General features: G+C 43.6%; 1 protein-coding gene across 1 annotated transcript; it reads left to right on the top strand.

Annotated features, from left to right (window-relative positions):
- Positions 1-13,245: 13,245 nt before the first annotated feature.
- LOC125546802 (uncharacterized) lies at positions 13,246-13,728 on the top strand. Its single transcript, XM_048710929.1, has one exon. The coding sequence runs from the start codon at positions 13,246-13,248 to the stop codon at positions 13,726-13,728; it is 483 nt and encodes a 160-aa protein (XP_048566886.1).
- Positions 13,729-22,236: the final 8,508 nt, after the last annotated feature.

Below are 22,236 nucleotides of genomic sequence, written 5' to 3'. Positions count from 1 at the left end.
TCAATGCATATGATCCCTCTCCTCAGCCTTCCCCTCCTAAATCTTAGAATCCTAATGCCGCAGGTGCTATGTCGGAAATCCATTTTTTATCCTCTGCCCCAAGGAAAATTAAAGAAGAAGAAAGCCCTGGTATTCTCTACTTGAATTCAGGAAGATTCAGATACCGAAAGCAATAGGAATGGGAAAGCGGAGCGGGCAATAGGTTTATGACTGAGCACTAGAGCCTGGAATAGCAGGAATTAAGGTTGGGAAATATGCCATGCAGAATTCCAATAAGTTGGCACTGCTTTCCCTTTCCATATGAAAAATGGAGAGGAAAAGCATGGGTGGACCAAGCGTTTTAACCAGAATCTAGTGACGGAGAAAGAAGAAAGAATGGGAAGAAAGCAGCCATGGGCAAGCTTTAATTAATAGAAATAAGTAGGAGTTACAGCCTTTAAATTTGAGTGAAACGAGCCTTTGACGTAGTCACAAATTCGACTGTACTTTCACTATTATTATTATTTCGAGTAATAGCGAAAGGAGTGCCAAAGCCCATTTTAGTAGAAAGTTGCTGCCCTTTTCTAGTAATGCAGAGTGACGTAATCAATCGAATTCGACTGGTTGGCTCCCCTTATTAGTCAATTGCTTTTGACGTATCAGGTGGGAATGGGAGAGCCTCTTTTCTTTCTGCAATGGAATCGGCTTAAGCTCGACCTTTTCTTTCATTTCCTATCATAGGGATATAAAAAGAAATCCAATTGTGTTTTTCTTAGTTTAGAATATCAAAAGACATCCCACAACCCGGTCTTAGGTTCAGAGTCGCTTTGTGGGAACTTCAAGAGAGAGAAGAGAGATCATAGCTTAATATCAAAGGTCAGGTATACCTGCTTACGTTCGGCATACACATTCACTAGTTCCATTCGGAACCTTTCTCTAGATGGAATCCTGATTCGACTTTCAAATGCAAGAGCAAGAATGCCGTGAGGGAGCCCTATCTAAAAAATGCAAGGCCAGATCTCACTTTCTTTAATCGAGTGGGCAAGGGATCGCAAACATCTTTTCTTTTCAGAGAAAAGGTTTTCAAAAGATATCCTGAAGGGGTCTTAGGTAAGGTAAGGAGTGACAGCTGTATTCAATAAGCTGGCTCTTTAAGGGAAGATAGGGCATCTCCTAAAATGTGGAAGTTTGGTGCTTTAGAGATAGGGCCGACACGCTTTGCTGGAAAGCAATAAGTCAACAAAACAAGGTAGGTCTACCCCCTAATAAAGGTTTCGCTCGACGACCCTATATCCATTCTCGATTAAAGCACGGAGAGTTAGGTTTATTATCTCCACTTTGATGCTATCTTCTCCACGACTTGGTTTTTATGGATCTCCTCTAGGTCCTAGGCATCTTGTCTCTAGCTTTGCTCTCTATCGGTAGTAAAATCAGTACTTTGTCTTTGCCTGTCTCTGTCCATTCCTTCAACACTGATGGACTCGGAGTGGCATAACCCCTTTAATAAGAAGCATAAGACCTAAAGCGAGGAGATAGAATCGAAAGAATGATAGCAAGTTCTTTGAAAGTGGGAAGAAAGCCAAGGATACGATGGTGTGTAGGGTCTTTCAAATCAATCAGGAAAGCGTGAGCTGAGAAGGAACACGGCTTTCCGCACCTTGACAAGTGGATCTACCAAGAATAGCTTTTTCAGCCGTTACTTATTATATAATAGCTCGATCCGCTCACGCATGTGATTGATTTCTCCCCTCTCTTTCAAAAATCTTCCATTCGCACAGGAAGATTCCCTTCTCGCTATGTATCTAGAACCTGAGGATGATGAGGATCTATAAAGGTTCTTTGATCGACCTCTCGCTTCGGCTTCTTTTGTTGCCGAAGACCAGGACCCGTCTTATTTGCTGAAAACCTGTCTATTTAGGGACTCTTTCCTTTCAATGGACATACATGCCTGGAACTGATTCTACCTTGAGAGTGCTTCCCTCTTTTCTGATTCCTTCCCTTTGACCACCGAAAATAAAACTTCTAATAGCCATTTATATTTTATAGATGTTTCAAACAAGTGATTTTACACTTTGATCCTTCCTGTCTTTCCCCGATAGAGGAGTTTAACCCTTCCACTTCTGCCTTTGCCCTTTGTACTTCTTCCCGCAATTGAGATCCCTGTTAAGGAACAATATCTCGCTCGTGCTTTTTTGCGAGGAAAACGCTCTACTTTTTCCAGCGATGAGTGATTGAGTAAGGTCTAATTCAATCTGTGTTATGACCTACCTTTTTTGATTGAAGTAAACGAGAGCTTTACTTCTTCTTTTCAAACCCAAAGGTTTGAGCTCGTCCTCGGGTCGGATTCGGATCCTTTTCTCTCTTTTGAAATTCCATATATATAGATGTCTCGACTACCGAATCTGAATCCTTAGAACAACTCAATTCCATTGATTCACTATACATTTGTCCTTCAACCGGATTAATGGTCAACGACTTTGACAGCCTTTCCTTCACACAAGGTTTTTAATCCATCTCCCCCTCTTAGGGCACTAAGGGGAAGTAGCGATATCCCGATTCCTTCGTGGGGAATCAACGAAGGCAGCCGCTCCAGCAGCTTTAGTACTTAAGTTAACGCCCCAGCCCTTATCCCGCGATGAGAAGGTAGATGCGGTAAGCCAAGTCCTATCCTTCTTGCGGAAAGGGCATTCAATGCCATCTTCATTCCCTTCCTTGCTTTGAGGAGCAGGTCGAATAGTCAAAGAAGGGGATGGCTAATTCTAGGAATAGAGTAGCATTCTCAAGCACTACCCTCTGTTTTTTTCAGTCCATATAAAATAGTCAATCTACTAGCAGCAGAGGCTGCAGATACATGTCCACCACCTGTTTATCTACTACCATAAGCGGGAGCAGTTGCATGTAAAGAGTGTTGTGAGGGCTTTCATTTGCGCGTTAAGGGCAGTTTCTGTTATAGCACTAGAAATCGGTGCCGTTAGTCGAATGATCGGAATGAAAGAATGACAATTTCCTTGCTGGAACATAATGACAACCGCAGGAATTCGGAATAAGACATGTTAAGTTTCTCCTCTTTCTGTCTAATGACTACTACGACATGCCTAGACTATAACATTCCTACAGAGTGCTGCCCATAGATTACGGAACACTTGGCATATGTTGATTGAGTCCCGGGTATAGCTCCCTCACTCGCTCTACTTTGAATCACGAATTAGCGTAGGAAAAGCGGCGATCTTTCTCTATTTCTTCCTCTTCCACCAAAACAAACAAGTTGTTTTCGAGTGTCAGGCAAACTTAGTTCTTCGTTCCTCCGGTAATTGGATTGATATATAAGGATTGGGGTTGTCACCCATATGCTTCTTATCTTTGGCTTTGAACAAGGGGAGTCCTTTCAAGCTTCATCAAATCCCTGGCACAAGGTCTGTTTTTCATTATAGAATCGAGCAAGAATCGGATTGTGAATTAGGATTGTATGCAAGAAGGGATTCGGAAATAGGAAAGCGAGTCAAGTAATCCGAATATGTAGCCACTCTCATTCTAATGCTTATATCCAGAACTAGTTCACCAAACAAAGGGACAGAACTACTGACTAAACTGTAGCGAGCTAATACCTAAACTTGAACTCTGAAATAGCACTCATTCATTCAATTATTTGAGCTAAGGATGCATTTTACTCATGTTTTTATTCCATTCCAGGATTCATTCATATTCGACCATAACGAGACTCAATAACAAAACTAGGGCCCTTGCTTTCCCAACTGGAGCAGGAAACTTCCAACCAAATAGGAGGGACCCGGAAGAAGAGATAAATGACAACTATCTCTAGAGAATTGAAAAGAGGTGTGCAAACTATGTTATTGAATCGGCCATGAAAACCTAAAATGAAGGAATAGGGGGTCTGGGATAAGCATGTATTGGAGGCGGGTTTCCCAATAAGTCAATAGCTATCCTTCACTATCTGGGGCTAGCTCACTCTATGAGATAAGTTTCATGTATGGTTCGAAGCAGTTAACTCCCTTTTAAGGAGCGATCGATCAGCCCTGACCATGACCGGTCTAGAATCTCTCTCATTGAGCTTCTCTTTTGCGCCTGCTTTCTTCTTGATTTATTACAGCAGCTAGTCTCCCTTTTCCAAATTCGATTATAAGTGAAGTGAGTTATGTTTCAAGAAATTCCATCCATTTCATCGCCCAGAATAATACCTAGTCCTGCCAATCTCTATGACAATCTCTAGTTTAGTTTAGTTGATCTTTTTCTATTATGAAAAGCAAGGAAACACTAGTAATGGTGGAAACAGAACTTAGAAATCTAAGGCTGAAGGCTAGTTTCATTAACGAGTCTCACCTATTTCTTACTTCCCCTACCAGCCCTACCTACATCACCTTTCATATGGAACAGGCATGCTTTAGTGATGGGGCTAGCCGCTTTCACAAGAAATCAAACCAAACAAAGACACTTAGCATAGGAGTAGATTAGGGCATCTAGTGCTCTGTTCATCGTCTGAGGACTCTCAGGTGCCAAGGGAAATAGCTCCATCCCATTGGATATCCCTAGCCTTGGTGGATCAGTGTAGTGAGAAAAAACTCTTCCATTCTATCTATGGTAGATAAAGGGCCTTCAAAGCCGTAGCCATCCTCATGGACTTTTCACTCTACAGCCGTTGCACTTTTTTTAATAAATGAAATAGTTCGTTTTCTCACTCTTAACTCGAAAGTACTAACTAAATAGGGGCACGGAGAAATAAAAAAGTGTGGGGGATAAGAAGCCGAGCTCATTCCCTTCCATTCCTGCTCTATAGTAGGGGTTATGTCCCCCTTTCCTAGTGAGAGCAATACGCAATGCTGCTACAAATAGAGATAGTGCCCTATCCACTGCAAAATGGTACTCTGCTTCAACCACACGGTATGGCTCCCTCATTTCAAACCAAGCTGTAGACCGAGTAGGAAACAGCTAAAGGTTCCGGTCCAAAGGTAAGAAGATCCATTGGTTGGAAATCCGTATCAATTGTTACTAGTTCTCCCATTCTTGGTACTGTGTCATGTGACTCTAAAGCCCCAACTAGGCTAGATCGAGATCTTGGTCCTTGCTAGGCTTACTCGCGTAAATAACCCCCATGTCTTAGGTGTTCTCGGGGATAAGCGAGTCAATACAATCGGTTGCACAACCGTCCAGTCCATATCATAATTGTCATAATCAATCATATCACTAGGTGGCATACTTGCCTGCTCAAGTCCATCTACTATGGATGTGGGCTTGGACCAAGCCATCCCCAAACACTGAACCGGATCTTGAAAACGGGACTGAACTGAATCCGACTTCTTGGTAGCCCAGTGGCTTTTGGTCCCCATCGGAAAGTGCTGAATGGATTGCTCCTTGCCCAATGACAAAAAGAAAGAAATTTAGGAGAGGATTGATAGGTTTAAGCATTCAGGGCTGGTCGCTCTTATGGATACCTGTGAGCTAGAGTCGGGAATCGAAAAGGAGACAATGGAAGCCGTACAGATCTAGTTGGGAATGTTGTTCATGCAGTGGAGAGCGTAAATGACCGGCCCTTGAGGCGCGAGTAGACTTATCATATAGAAAGGAAAGAGATAAGCGGAGGGAGGATGGTTTGATGATAGCCAAGATCTCCATCTCATTTGTCACTCTCGTATTCTTAATAGGAATCGGCAAGCAGATACAACCACTAGGCCATTGCCATTCGACTAGTCTATCAGAGTATCCTACGAAGTCAGGTCCAGTAGGCGCAGGATGCGCTAAGCCATTCACTCTTCCTGCTGGTGGTCCACCATAGAGCTCCTATGTAGCCGTTTGTTTTCTCGCTTAACTAATTTGTATGAGGCGATACAGCTGAGATCAGCCAACAGTTCGAGCACTTAGCACAATGTGCCACTTAACCGGACGAGCGCAAGACCGGGTCTACCTACCTTATGACATTTATGAAAAACGAACGTTGTATTAAGGGGTTTCTATCAGTTAGTAACAAAGCCAGCAGTATCCTTGAATTCAGGGGTCAGCTACGGGAGGTATATCTCTATGTGTGCCGAAGAAGCGTCTATCATTATACGTTGTTTATCCAATCCAAAACATCTTCGTTTAGTTGGTAGAACCCACGCCAATATCATATTGACTCTCTCTCATCCAATAAGAGTTTCCGAGAGTTACTTTATTCAAATTCTCTCCTTTCCAAAGCTCCACAAGGGGGTAAATAAGGGGGAAGAGGAGTTCATAGAGAAAAAACAAATGCAAAATAAGGATTTCCTTACTATGTTTTGTAATCTTCCTATTTTAGAGAAAGGTATTCTCCTTTTTTTGCTGTTTTAGTTCTGTTAGCTTGCATTTGGCAATTAAAAAGCTATTTGAAGAAGATTGATGCCGCGTACATTTCAGCGCTCTCTGATTTCGCGGAGCGAAATCGAATTCAAGCTCAAAAAACGGGCTATGTGGCTCTGCACGATTTGTCATTCTCGTGGTTGAGGGGGGTCAGAATGAACGTAATCACTGTACGTAAAAGATGTACAGGTAAAAGGGGGTATGATTTTTAGACATCAAGCGTGCGGGATATCGCTTTCAAAAAACCTGTCGCGTCCACCATGGGCGCGAAAAGCAATTACGCAGATTAAGGAGGCACTGAACTGTGTAAACAAAAGCGACTCCTTATTGGTAGAGGATAGGTGGGTCCTGGTCCAACCTAAGTCAGTTCGAACCTGACGAGTCGTAATCATCTGTAGCAAACACTACTGACCACTAACTTGATCTCCGATCAGTGGTGAAGGTTGTGAGTGAAACGAGTGGTTTATATACAGGATGGTAAAGAGCAGCGTAGGGCTATACCTGGCAATTCAGCTTTCAAAGAAATGGAGTACTAACACGTCGACTCAAAGCATCAGCTACTTAATTTGTGGCTCCTGATTTGTAGACAATGAGATAGTTGAATCTCTCCAAATAAGCTTCCCATCTTGCCAGATCAACATGTTGATGATCTTTGAAATGCTTCAAGGCTTGATGGTCAGTATAGACAAGAAACTCCTTAGGAAGCAAATAAACCTCCCATGTTTTCAAAGCTCTGAATACAGCATACAACTCTTGCTGATATGTACTCCATTTCTTCCTTGCATCACTTAGCTTCTCACTTCTAAAATGGTCTTCGGTGTTGGCCATTCTCTTATAGCAGCAACTTTGGATTCATTCGATAGTGAGGCAAATTAGGAAGACTAGCACCAGGAATTAGATCAATTCGGTGCTAAATATCCCTCATGGGTGGCAATTGTTGAGGCTCTCAGGTAGCCTAATTCTCCTTTCGAACTACGGAATTCGGGTTGGATATGGTGATAAGCCAAGCCTAAAACTACCATCGCTTAACCCGGTGAAGAAGAGCTTCCAATCGAACATGCTTAACAAACCCAGCCGTCTGGCCACGAGTGGGGATTTCTAGGGAGATTCAAGCTATGGCTCCGCTAGCTTTAGTCAGCATAAGAACAAAGAACTAAATGGGTCTCCTTAGCCTTTTGTTAGCTTCGATGGCCTGGAGTCTTCTACGGGGAATCTCTTCTTTATAGATGAGAAGTCGATTCAGAACACGCAAGAAAAGGGTTGATGGAACCATGCAAAGAGTGCTCATTAACTCACTAGCATCCCAATAAAATCATTCCAAAGTACTTCTCCATTTCGGAACAAGCTCTTGGTGAAAAAGACTGGCGTGTAGTCCGAAAAGCGCCTATGGAAGATCTACTATTTTCCTTCGCACCAGGTCAATCTCCATGCATATATCCTGCCAGTTCTCATTCAATCTCTTTTCATCCGGGAAGCTTCCCCGCAACTCCAACTACCGAAAACATTAGCTCGAACATTCGAGTTAGAGATGAAAAGGACCACCCTTCAGCTAGAACCCTCCCTTAAAGAAATGAATTTGAGTCAGTGACCCTATGAGAGAGGAAGAGTTTCGTTGTGTACAGTCATCGTATATTCAACTCAAAGAACTTCTAGTTTGATTAGCATAAAGAAAGTGCCAGCTAGGCCAGCCATTAGTACCATAGCTTTCCCAAGAAGGATAGGAGATGGATCAGACTCTTCAGCGGGAAAGAATGTGATCAAAGGACCCTATGAATACTACTAGCCGTAGCTGTGGTTGTGGCCAAGAAGTAGGCAGGGAAGGAGATGTCCTTCTTTAAAGGAATTTCGTCAGGGATCTATTCCTTGAATCAATAAAGCAAAAGAAAAGTCTGGCAGTGCGAGAGGACAATATGACTATCTATATCAGTTCTTCGCCTTGGTCTACTCCATCATGTAGTGAGTCGAGGTCTGTCCCTAAGGAGAAATACGAAGCAAAACCCCAACGATTAGATTATAGGGTTGGACCCTATTTTTCAAGAAGGAGCATGAAGGTGCCGAAAATAGGGCTTTTATCACGTTTGAGAGTTGTTCCCTCTTAGGGCTGAAAGTGGAAAGTCTTCGAGTATCGTCGTCCTTCTATTGATAGATTCAGGATTCGGATAGATTCAGAGAAGGCCAACTTATCTCGATCTGGTCATTCACCCGATATGGGAATACCTTTTAGGAAGGCAAGACTAGAAAAAAGTCCGATTGACCGAAGATGTGAAGAAATCAACTGCATTAGCCCTTCATAAGGGAATACCTGACTCAGTCAATTCTTTAGTTGACATCGAGACCAAGTCCCATTGACTCTCTTGGAGGAAGATCCGCCAAGGGGCGAAGCGGTCCAATTCAATGTTTTACTGTTACGCTAAGTCACTCTCCTGTTAGGAAATTGATCTAGCTGCTTATCCTATAGATAGAGAGTGTCGGCAATCACCTCCGCTATTTCAGCTGTTGTCGGCATAACAGCTTCGGTAGTATACCTACCTAAATAGATAATTCGTACCATGATTAGCAGACCCTTCTCAACTCTAGCGATTTCAAGCGGACGAGTCTCCAATTACCTTGCAATGCATTAGCGCTAGCCAGGTCAATAGTTCAAGTATCAATGAAAGTCTCTATTTCAGTAACGTAGAAATGACAGCTGTTTAGGTAACAAAAGACAATGCCTGCTAGAGGTATGATTCCGATCTTTGCGCAAGCAATAATATATGCTATGGCACTTTTTTTGCACAGCTCCTCTTTAATGCCAGTTGGTGTGAGGGGGTTCGCTGGGGATGTGAACTGTTGAATCATGAGTAAAGATATCCATGCACAGTAAAGATCAATAGGTTGAAATCAGATAAAGGCAAATATGGCTTTGAGGAAGAATACGAATGGGATTCCACATTCATAGGCTATTAGGCAGGTTTGGATTCTCCTGGCAAAGGCAGATATTTCTATGCATTCCTCTACCAAGTCCAGTTCCTCTCAGTCTCTCGATTGCATCGGCCAGGTCCTTCCGATAAAAGCTCATCCCTTCCTCCAAGAGCTATCCATCTATTCGAAGGAATGAAAGCTCAACTGGAACAAACGCTGATTCAAGTCCTTTGGTTTCCACCCACCACCAGTGGGAGAGGCAGAACAATGAATCAATTTCCTAGATCCAATGGTTTCTCGGGCCATCCCATTCCCATTTCCACCTATCGAAGCCCAACCAAGTGAGGCACTTCCACTGAATTCGTTCAAAGCTTTCCGTCGGGTCAAACAAGCGACTCCCGTTCCTATTATTCACCCGGTACTCTCCACCTGTTGTGGATCCGAAGCTAGCCCACCTCATGTTCCCATCCATGGATCCAAGCTTTAAACTACTCATTCATCTTAGGCAAAGCACTAGTTGGAAGTGAAGAGGGACTATTAGCTAGCTTGTCTTGTTTCTTTACTTGTGGAATTCATCAGATGTAGCAGGAAATAATTACCAAGTGTGTACGCTCAATCCGTAGCTTGTTTTGGTTAGCTTTATCCTTGAAAGAATAAGCAGCTTCTTGTTTAGGGCGGGCTATCTTGACTCTTGAGCCTGAGAGGGAGAAGGCTTCCCGCATGGATGGATTAGCAATCCCTAGTCTTCCATAACGCGTATTGGACTTATGTTTCCTCCTCCTCGAAGATGATGGATCTATGGTTACGACCATTCTTTATGGCTCTGTACCAATAGTACAGATTCGATTTAGGCTCTTTAAAGAATCACCCAACTGGTTTGATTTCTTTTTTGCAGTAATCAGAAAGTTCACTCTTTTTCCAGACCTGTGGCCTTGGAGTTCATCCCCGTCCTCTGCCAGGTGAGAAGGAAGATGAGAGATACATTCCTCGTCTTCCACTTTCTTCTAGGAAAGCCTTTCACCGAGCGAGCAGCTAAGCGAGTTCATCCGCATCTGTTGTCGTTCAAGTAGGTCTTTGGTTGTAGTAGTGTAGGCATAGGACAAGACTGATTCCTAGCCTTTCTATTTACTAAGGTTGGGAAGGGGGTAAAGAGGGATCGGGGGAAGGTGAAAAGTTGATGTTCATTCCTCCCTCTAATTCCATCTCAGCCTATCCGCCACAGAACAGGGGCAGGCTCTTTCTTCTTGTTCTTGCGTGACATCTCGGTAAGGCTTTAGATATATAGGAACTAGGGAAAAGAACCTCTTGCCGTCCTTGTCGATCGAAAAAAGTAGTAAAATAGAAAAAAGGATTCAAATCTGTGTACTACTCCCTAGCTTCTTGAAACCACCAATCCATTACGATGCCAGCAAAGAAAACCAACGCTTAAGACGCTATTGGAGACTCACGTAGCTATTATTCGAAGCTTATTAATTTATTTACTGCGTTCAAGGCATGACCGCGTGATAGGTGTCCTTTTCCCCTACTCAAGAAGAAGAGTTACATGTGAGTTCCGATCGTGATATGACAAACAAATCTTACTTTTGCTTTCCCAAGCTGGCGCGTAACCTCTGGACCAATAGGAAGATCGATGACCCGCATCCTACAACTTCAAAGAAGTATTTGTATCACACCCGAGCAATGGACCGGGGAAGGAGTTTCATTCATTTACGGAGTTTGGAAGCGAGGACGATCCAGGATCGACTGCTATCTGAAGAAGTGGAGTGGAATGGATCTGATTACCCATTGGCGTCTGCATTGACGCTTCTAACTAGCCCTACTTTGTGTCTTTTGTGTTTCCTTATTCATGTACTCATGTATATTTCTATTTGTATGATACTTATATTGCAATCGATCTATCCCTTGGTCCTGCCAATCGAATTGTTAAGTATGTTTTTTCCCTTTTGAGAAATGGTGACAGTACCAAATGCCGAATTAGCGGTTGTACCGGGTCAGGACCATAAACACCACGAGCCAGTTAAGCAACAGAAGCTGTGGGCGAAAGCACACTCGTCATTCTCAGACCTGCGGTCGAGGTACGTGCGAACAAGTTCCCATTCTCTATGTTTCATGGCCTATCAATGAAAGTCGGTATCAGGCTGGCTCGCTTGGCGGGTCGTCTCCTTATATACCTAAATCCTCGTTTCACTCATCTGTAAAGGTCTACCCTTCGAAAGGTAGGTTGAATTCCCCCGTATGTAGCCAGCCACACTCTACTCACAGGTCAAATATTGGCGTAGACAACAGAGAATGTGCTAGGTAGGAAACCGAAGGAACTCTTACTATACGAGAATTTGCAATTCAATATGACAACCGATCAGAAGGGATTGGACAATCCCAATGCGTTGCCCTCCTTCGCAATACTGAAACTATCTGACCGAGCTCCATCAACACAGAAAGCGGAAGGGACAGCAGATACGGATAGATTGGATCCGAAAAGGGATTCCAGCCAGTCCTTGCCTATTGCTGGGCTGGTTGTTTTGTCACGGTCCGATTAGTAGAAGGTGAGTGAGTAAGACGAGGCCCCAAAGCGTAATGTAGAGCTATACTGCTCTTGTTTTTCCTTCCGCCCTGCTTAGGAGAACTTTGTCTAGAACCCACTTTAGATAGCTTTCAAGGATACCATTACAGATGAGTGAAGTGAGTATACCGTTTCCAGAGCTCCCGAGGTAGCGCGGTAGCAGAAGCCCTTTCTAGTTCAAGCAGTTCCAATTCCTATTCTGATTCACCGCTTACACCACACTCTATTGGTTCGCCTTGTGGTGCCTTTCGATCAAGGTCTACTTTGGTTGATCCACTTTCTTCTACAGCGCGTTATCCGCATCGAAGTTAGCCAGGTTCCTACCGCTTCTTGATATTATGGATTTTGCAATCCATGGACGCTAGTGCTTCTACAACCAACGGATACTATTTAACATAAATAATAAGTAGAAATGGACAAATGAGTGTGGCTACACAGAGTGAGGAAAAAAAACATGGTGGTACCAGCATTGCGTATCACTCACTATGCTTTATGTAATATGGCTTAAGCAATGGTAAAATGGGAGTCCTGAGCAAAGCACATCTGATCGATATGAATGAAAGATACATCCGTCTTTTCTTCTCCTTCGAAGGTTAGGTATCCGCTCGTTAGTTCAGCGCCGCATAAATACTTACTTTAAAAGGGGCGACTCCCGCCTGTGCTTAAGTTGTTTCAAGCTTGTAAAGACTCACGATCGGAAGATTGACCTGGTTTTCTTTCAGCTGAAACTCTACCTAATGGTTCAGATTCCCCGGATCCATGGGTCCATGGCCGCTTAGCTTAGACAGCCTTGTTAGAGACATGAATGCGGGGTGAGGTTTCCAATTGATTTGTATTCACCGGGACCTCCCCTTTTCTAGTTGCTGTGGAAAGAATGTTGAGCAAATGAGTTTAAGGGGTGGTTTTCTGTTTACTTTTTTCAGCCTACATTGTCTCTCTTCCAGAACCTCACAATCATCAGTGTCTGAAGTTTCATGATGAATATTGGTTTCACATTTTATTGCTTACGTGAGGAAATATCAATTTGGAACTCGAATTTGTATTTGAGTTATGATGAGGAGTGAGGTAGATTCGCATTGTTGAAGAAAGCGAAGAAAAAGGATGCTGCTATGGCTTGCTTGTGGCTCTTTCTTCTATTGGTTAGTCTCAGGCATGATAGTTTCAATTTCTTTTGGAAATCAAGTGCGGCTCAGTCATAAGTGTTAGTAATAGCATGAAGTAAGTTGTCGGTAGCCGGCATTAGGTAAAAGGAAAAGCTTCTCAAAAGCATCCAGAAATATCATAGAATGGTGATCGAGATCACCTTCACGGGAATCATCCTTTGCAAATTGGGGGAAGGGAACCAATCAAGTCACCAAGAAGTTCCCGAAACTTGGTTTAGTATTAAGGTTCTTCTCTTCCAGCGTTTAGTATTCAAGTTCTTCTCTTCCAGCCCCCTGGCCCCTCTCTGATAAGTCAAGTTTCAAAACGAGAAGCAAATGAAAAATCTGGTTCGATGGCTCTTCTCCACTACCCGCTTTGCTACTTTCTATTTTTCCTTATGTATTAAGTTTCCCTTAATATATAATTTGATATTACTTTCGATTTTTATATTTTTATTCCTTTGTCGTTTTATATTCTGCCTAATACCAATTTTCAATCTTTTTAGTTCGTGCTTCGTCGGCTCCTCCTTTCTGATCACTCTCCCGCCGGAGATTCAAGACCCCCAGGCTCTAGCTCATTTAGCAGGGCTAAACTTCTATCTGAGTCTTTACGAGCAGGATCCGGGATGGGTTACGTTCATTCAGAACGAGCTTAATCACAATACCCCCCTGGAAGACATACCTGGGCGGCTTAAGCTCTTCCTAATGGAAGAAAAGCTCTCTTCTATGCGACAAGATGTCATTCAGGAATTTGTGGCGCTTTATCAAAGAGTAGGGCCTTATCTACCGATCGAGCCCTACTTGGTCATAATTGAATAAAAGGGATCCTATAGCTTTCCAATCCAGCAACATACATCTATCACCTAGGCATAACTGCCAACATCAGTATGTAGAAAGAATCTGTTTAGAACGGTTTAGAGTCGGAACCAAGGCAAGATATCCAGGATTCCGTATAGTAGAGGAATGAACACACTGGGCTTTCCCTTTCAAATAGACGACTTGGAGACAGATCAACATAGCCAATGCTTCTTTTAGACCTACAACCCAGACCAGAACATGGAAATGGTTCCAAGGCATCGAATGGCACTTGTCCTATCATACCTTCTCTTGTGGCTTTAGACTGTGTATATACTTGACCTTGGCAAGGAGAAGAAGCAGAAGCCCTATTGGAATCCGAGTCAGGGTCATTGTTGTTACAGTTTCCCCTTTTGGTAAAGGTTGGGTTGAAGGGATTGGGATTGGCTTATCGAGATGTGTGTGTATCTCATATCATTCTAGTGACTCCGCTTTCCTGACCAGGGAACTGCTATCTCAAGGATAGTCAAGTCCCGGATTCGAAAGTCGATATGATACGCTTGATTGGTCTGGCATCGCCGGTTTCGCAGGATCACTTATGCTATTTCGAGAATAGAACCTGGCCCATGGGGAAGAAGTAGTAGCCAATGCCGAAACTACTTTCTTGCTTTTACTTTTCGACGCCAATGCCAACAAGTGCTTTCCTGACTCGAGAACGAGTACATACGCTTTCTCCGATGCTTGCTCTTATTACGAGCTTCTACCCGACCGATTAGCCCAGAGCACTAATACACTTTCTTTCCTCGAACAAGTACCTTTCCTTTGAACGAGAATGCCAACTGCTTCCTTCCAACAATCCAATACGAATACGAATGTACGAATGACAGGCCATTCCCGGGAGTAGAGTAGAAATGAATTCATTCACATCTGCTAGAAACCAGAGCCTGAGCTATGAACTGATCTAAGAGCGGACAAGAAATCCTATTCCTATTGTTTTGGGTGGCAGATTCCATATGTTATTTCTCATTGAGAATACAGATTCTTCTTGTACCATAGTAGCTCGACTACTTTCCTGACTTGACACGATAATTGCTTTTGCTTCCCCAATCCTAGAGCATCCAAGAGATTCGTTTCCACATGCTTGATCCGCAGTTCGATTCATGCCAGTGCCGGCAAGAGATCCTGTTCCTATTGGGCAAGGGATTTGATAGCTAGAAAAACAAGCGGCGGATTCGATTCTTTCTTTGATAGCACAACAGGATATTCCACTCTTTTAGATGCGCACCGCACTTCATCAGTAGAAAAGCCCGGCGCCTGAAACCCAAGCTCAAAACCACCCTTCCTTTAGTTGGACCGGCATACATATCTTATCTCGTAAGAAACCAGGGAATATTGATTTCGAGTAAGTATCGTATCCTGATCCTGCTATTGATGTAGATTTAGCCACACTAGCACTTGAGCCCGCAACTGCTGCCTCTGTAATCGAGGAATATCTCGTCCCGGATTTGCCCAAAAGTATTATGGGATATCTATTATTATTGGCAACTTGTTTAGTTCCTGCAGAAAGAGATGCGCCATAGTATCCCTCGGGCATGGGCCAACCACCAAGGCCAGGAACTAGAACAACTCGATACTTTCCACCATCCACAAGCCTTGATTTCTCATATTTGTGCAACGGCTGTTCTGGCACTATTCTCCGATTTCCACCCATTGTTCACATTCTATATACCTTGCCCCCTCCTCCCAACTTCATCACACCCGCCTTTTTAACATTGTTTTGAAACAAAGGAAACATGCAATTGCCCGTACTTTCCCAATTGTATAGCCCACCACTTAATTAATGCGCGACCTGATGCGGGTCATATTGGATGATCAGCGAACCTAATTATATTCACCTGTAGCCAATGAACAATACATAATCTCAAAATCCTCACCCAGCTCGGTTGATTAGATCTCCCTTTAATTCATATATGCTACTTCCGGTCCGAGCATAAGTGGAAACCCATTGATCTCGGGATCAGGACTCGAACTTAGAAGCTCTTCCTCTTTTAGCAACCGGATTGCTCCTTGCAATAAATATGGCTCAGGTGTTGGATCAATAGCTCCTGTTTAGGAAGGATGTCATAGGCCCCCAAGCATCCCCTTAAATATGGTGAATGAAGAGAATTGGACCAGTCCTTGAATAGGAATGATGGGTATCCTTGTCATAGGACTATGTTTCTGTCAGAGTCTAGTGGCACCCTTTAAAGCAGTCTGGCTGGATTGCTGCTGAATAGCTTGATGGGCCAGGGCAGATTGATAGGGAAAGAACCCTCGCCATCTGGAATCACTATCTTCCATGGATGTTCTCGTTCTCCTTCTCTCATTTCTGTGATCGTATAAGCTAGATAGGCTTCTATAGTTTCCGGGTTGCCGGGTTCCATTTTTCTTTGCTTGCTGCATATCTCACTCAATCCCTTGCTTTCGAGAATAGCATTTCCCTAGTGCTAGTTGTGGGTCAGAGTTGACAGATCAGAAGTAGAATACTTGACTTCTCTAAGATGCCAGGAGGGAACAGAACAGTCATGCAGAAGAGAGAAGCAGGTGAGGATGGGACCCAGAAATGCATTCGATTTTCTCGAGTGAAGTAGTTGAAAATGTACCACCCTTTACGGGATCTTCTCTGGTGCGCCAACCCTAGAATGTCATATTATGATGGCGCTGGAACTGGATCACTCCACTCCAGACGCAGGTAAGCTTGCTCCTTGCACTGGCACTGGCTTGCTTCGCCCAGATAGGGCTTCTGTTGGTCTCTCTTTTTCACTATCACTAAAATCCACCTCCTCTTTAGAAAAATGAGAGCTACTCTTTGGTAGTTTCGGTAGTCCCAAGTAAGCTATCGACTCTGGTGTCCAATCAGTTCTGAAGTCTGGCTTTTCATTGGAAAAGGTAGCAAAGAATATCGTATTAAGATGTCGGTAGTACAAAGCAAGCTACTTCGTCTGTTCACTTAATTGGCTCCCTAATCTTGCCTTTCAAAGAAAGGATAATGCGTAGGAGTGAAGCAGTTGACTACTGTGTCTTGAGGAGTTCTGTACCGTACCCTGTGTGTCTGATCGAGTTCTGTGGTCTACGGCTGTATCCGACCAATTATCCAAGGCGCGGTCCACCTCTTTCTATGCTTCAATTTAGTGACGCAAGTAATGGTGGTGTTTGTTGTACTATAGGTACTGGGTTCCTTCTCTCGTTGTCATTATGTATTGAACTACCGCAGTACAGGACTAGTGGGCCCCCCATCTATCTATTAGCCGTCTATCTATTAGACCTATCTACAAGTAGAAGTTCATTGCATTCCCGGAGATGTAGAATCGAGTGTTTAGCTTACTAGGCATTGTGCTAAGTTTGCATCCGAATCGAAATCTGGCGCTACTACTCAAACACGAAAGCTAGGGAAGGGAATAGAAGGGCGGGTAGATCAATGTGATGATAGCACCATGCTAGGCACCAAAGACGAAAGTGAAACATCGTCGGTAACACTATACGTTGTAGTCTCGCATTATCCACTGGATCCGCGGCTAACCATATATAATGCTCAATGCTATGCAAAAGCAATAAAGGGGAGATTGTCTTCTAACTAACTATATAAGTAATTTATATAACTAGATGATTCTCGTTCAAAAGATTCTTCCCATTATCATTATATAGAGAGGCGGAGGCGCGTAGCAATAAAAAAGCTTGCTTGTTGGGCTGATGAGGCTCGAGAAAGACTGTGAAGTGAAGATGCGCCATTACCGAAACCATTTCTTTGCTTTGGGAAAAGTTCCTTTATAGGGAGCTCACTTCCTTGCTTGGTTGGTTCGTTGAACTTGCTTTTGAGGTGCGGTGCGTGCGGGTCTAGTTTCATTTATGAGTGCTGCGTATATTTCCGTTAGTAATGGTTTTGAGCTTGGGAAGAAGGGATATGGGTATGGCATCATCCCAGATTTGATCTAAGGCTAGTTCCGTGTGTGCAACTACTATCTTATCTCAATATCAGGCCAAGGCTTGGCTAAGTGCTCTAGAGGTTTTCCTTATTGTCCTGGTTCTTACCTCAACAGGGCAGGGGAGATAGTTGGAAGTTGAATAGTCGTATCGTATCAGTTCAGAGAGTCCCTGTTGAATGGCTTGGCTTTTAGTGCGAGTCTAGTTGACTGATTCCTAGGCTAGCTTCTCCTTATGTGCGGGTCTAGTCTACAGAATAGATGAAGACCCAAAACCGAGGAGAACAGAACGAATACCAATCTCAGAGCGGACAATCAATCCCAGTTCCTAGTTTCCTTCAAGCAATAGCCTGCCTGTTCCCGTTCTTCATGTAGCAAACCTCCTATAGTGGATACGACTGAGAACGATCTTGACTCCACTCACTGCAAAGGAACAACTGATTCTCCAATTGCGTGGTTTGTTTTCCTTCCATTCTACCTACCTTCTTTTCGCCGGAGGCATATTTGATACGTTATTTAACATTCCGAAGAAAGTTCAAACTTCCAGATCTGAAGGAATGGCAAGATCAGAGATCCATTTTACGCTGGGGCCTAGCCAATGGGGAAGAAGTAGTACTCGACCTTTGCTTCAGAAATCCACTATTGCTGAAGAGAAGAGAAGAGATTTCTAGCGCGCACTCCTATCCGAGTAGAAAGACAGCCTACACTCACTATTGGCAATGGAAGAGACTAGACTCTTTCCACACTTAAGATCCCAAGGGACAAGACAGGTCAGATCTTTCTCTTTAGCCGGGGGCCCTTCTCCAGAGTAGAGTTTCGAACAAGAGTGCGGAGCGATGCTTTTCATCAAGAGTGCGAATCGAATGGAAGTTGACAATGTTCTTGAAATCGATCCTCGTATGTGAAATGAAAAGAGAAGCAAGTCCCGATGCAAGGAAATCGATCTTGATTCCGTGGGTCAGGGAGCCTGTTATGAGTTGGCTTTCAGACAAGCCCTGTTTCTTTAGACGAATCTGCCCTAGAACTCACTTTTGAAACCCGTTGAAGGAAATCCCGAAAAAGAGAGGGAATGTGCTATAAAGCTTCCATTTTTCTTCTACACAATATACGTTACTCATTGGGTTGATAACAGAGGATAGATCGCGTCAATTCACTAAAGAAAAACTGATTTTCCTAAGATTTCTGGCCCGATACCTTCCTGCCGATCCGGAACGTAGAGCAGATCTATCGGAGAACAGGGAGCAGGAAATTCTTTCTTGAATGCCCGGGGCAAGCTCCAGCAGATACAACATATCCATATCCATAAACAAGAATGAAAAGTGGATTTCGATTAGTGAATGGATGCTATCCTGACCTGGCAAGAGATCCTGGTCATTACGAGATGCTAATTTTCAACCTCCAATGCCTTAGAGCAGCAAATCCATCAACCCCGGACAAGAAAATCAAACAAAGTAGTGGCCAGGGCAGTCTCAAGAATGGGAAAGTCAAGTTCTAGTACGGCTATCGCGATGTGGCCAATGGATAATAAATAACTTGCTAACCCAACCCAGCAATCAAACAGATGCTAGCAACGGCTTTCTAGCTAGAAAACCAAGCCTTGGATCTCCACATAGAATACAATTCATTCCAATACCAATGAAGCTAAGGCAATAAAGCAAAGGCAAGTTCCAATTATGTAGTGTAGTCGCTCTCATCCCCAAAAGGAAAGAAGATTTTTGGATTTCACCCACTATTCGTTCCCTCTATCCGAACGACACCACTGATCTGATGCCAACTCTTTTAATTGACATTAGTAACATTTTCCACACTTTCTTCTGTTCTCCAATTCCTATTCTCATTCCAATTCTCATCCCATCCCTCGAGATAGCCAGGCCAGTGATTCTCTTTAAGGATCGAACTATAGCAATAGCAAACAAACCGAGCGAGGAAGCTTACTTACCAGGGATGGATACCAGTTCATATGGATTTCCGTATTCATTTATGAGGCTCGAATCTCCTCTTCCACACTGGCAGCACCTAAGTGAAACAGAAGTTTTCTTATCAGCGGACTAGGTATCGAGGTCAAATAGCAGTACGTACTGGCAGCCTCCCGATGTGGGGTTCCAGGGCAGAGGTCAGAGAATCTATATGGTCGGTGTCTACGCATGCTTGAATTCCATATCCATAGCTGTTAAAATGACGTTAGTAGGATCATCGGTCGGGAGTCAAGTCAAGGGAGTGAAGTTGAGGGAAAAGCTCTTTCTCTCAAAGTTTGAGCACTGGCCTAAAACTGGATCAAAGATTGGAATCCGGAATCCAAGTCTCTTCTCTCTTATACGAGTTTATTTCTTAGTAGAGTAATGTTTCCCTTTCCTTGACTGTCTTCCCGGAGAGATTCCTTGATTTTGGTACTTCACTACTCTAGTTGGAGTAACGTCCCTTGCTATCTTCATTCTGACCTTGCCCTAGCGGCGCACAGTGACAAATTGAGTTTAGGTTCTGATCTGGCTCATACACTAAACCTTACCAGTAGCTCTTGCTCTTGCAGCAACTGTTGCACTACAAGCACAAGCTATTCTTCTAACTTGCTTGACACACTGATGGACCTTGACACACTGATGGAACAATGCAGCCGACTCACTCACCTGCCGCCCTTTAGTAGGAATCTGAAGAGGAAAGAGCCTTAGCTTCTTCTATTCTATGCAATTCTCTTCTCATCCCTGCGCTTGCTCGGCACATAAACTAACAATCCTGCTACTTCTCCTTACAACAACTGCTGAAGCTGAGAGGCTAGGGGACTCGGGATCAGGGCGGGATGAGTGCTGCTATATGGTTTAAACCCTCTATCTATAGATCATTCCTTTTACTGATTTCTAGCTTTTCGGAGGCACAAGTAGTTGATCACTTAGACATACGAGATTCTGAAAGGATTGTTCTCTCTAGGCACATCTTAGGAAGGATTCTGTGTCCCTCCAACTCCATCCATTGGGCGGCGTCTTTTCATCCGGAGAAGTTGTCGAAGCGATAGCCATGTCTGATCCCTGTATCTGTGAAAGAGCATGGTCTTCCTAGTGGAGTCTAGAAAAAGAGCCGGGTATTCTGAGTGGAGTCTGGAATGAGACCTGTTGCCTCTGGCTTGACCATTAGCTGCTCTATCTGTTATTGGCATGGCATTCCTGAACCCATAGAAAAAGAAGGATTAGGAGACATCCATCGAAATAGACTAGGAGGCCTCTCACTAGCGCTATATAAGCTGCCGGATTCCCTTTCACATAAAGCAATTCCAACAATCTATTCGTCGTAAGCCCTTCTAGCAGCAATCCAAACGTCCCTCCATCTGCATCTCCCTAACAGCCTCTGCACATGGATCTCTTCTACTAGCGATTCAATTGGGGCCAATCCTGCCGTATCCACTTCCTTCTATCAATTAGTGTAATCCCCAAAAGCGGAAGAAGTTCTTTGCGCTAAATACCTTCTTTGCAAGCTGTGGTCCCACAACAGACCGAAATGGCCATCAAAAAGTAGATTCATTTTATGATAGAAAAAGAATCTGCTTTCTTCTGGCACATGTATTTCTGAAAGGACTCCATCTTTGGAAAAGCTCGTTTGCACCTTGCATCGAATTAAACCAATCCTTTCACTGCGGATAAAGACTTGGTGGGTGGGGATGAGACGCTAAGGTAGGGTTCGGTCTGGATGAAACTATCTTTAACACGAGCTTCTTCCTTGTGCAAAGTACCAACTTATTGGAATTCAGCATTGCATATTCACTACCGAGATCTCTTATAAGTTTTGGGACCAGAATGAATTCTTCCTACAGACGCCGTAAAGGGTGCGGTTTAGCAACCAAGCGTACAATGACCAAAACCAACAGCTCCATCATTTATGAGAACTTCTCTCTTGCATAGAGGAGATCTTGGCACTACTTTATGTGTTCAATCCAGGGAGCCGCCCTCTTCTTCATATCTTGCTTGATATTGGTTTCATAATGAAAAGAGGAAGGAGTGTCGAAGCGATGTCGCTTCTCTACTCTCAGCTCTTTGCTCGAGATGATGTGATCTGATCGATCAGTCTAGAATCTGTAACCAATTGGCTAAGTCGCTAAGTCATTGCGGACACTTGCCATCCTCTCATATCGAAAGACGAACAACGACTTCCAGGGTAAAACAGAGGGATAAAACCTGAGCCTCTTTTTCCATCCCAGGGGGTAGCGATTTCAAGAGTACTTGGTTTAAAACTTCCAGTTTATTCAAGTAGTTTCACTCGATGAAAAATGCATGCAAAATGCATTCTATTGCTGATTCTCTATTAGGCATTACACCTCTGTCCCAAGTTGTTCGTGTTAAGGTGGCCGATGGCGCTGAGTTAACTTCCTTGTTTCTTCTGCTTGATTTGATCTTTGCAAGTATCTGCTGATACCGCTCCATCACATCAGCCAAGGAGCCCCACATTCCAGAGTGCAATGAATGCAACTCAGAAGCCATTCTTATCTGTCTATGCCCCATATCTTGGATCAGGGTCTGCATATGAATAGTATTCGTATCACAGCCGAGCAAGAGGATTGACTTACTCATTTCAAGAGGAAGTGGGGATT

The sequence above is a fragment of the Triticum urartu genome, chromosome 3A (genome assembly GCF_056163025.1).
Source record: "Triticum urartu cultivar PI428250 chromosome 3A, HENAU_Tu73, whole genome shotgun sequence".
Lineage (NCBI taxonomy): Eukaryota > Viridiplantae > Streptophyta > Magnoliopsida > Poales > Poaceae > Triticum > Triticum urartu.
This window is presented reverse-complemented; position numbering and strand designations above follow the sequence as displayed.

What these genes read in the sequence shown, in the direction of transcription:
- LOC125546802 (XM_048710929.1), top strand. Translation starts at nt 13,246, where the DNA reads ATGAAAAATCTGGTTCGATGGCTCTTCTCCACTACCCGCTTTGCTACT.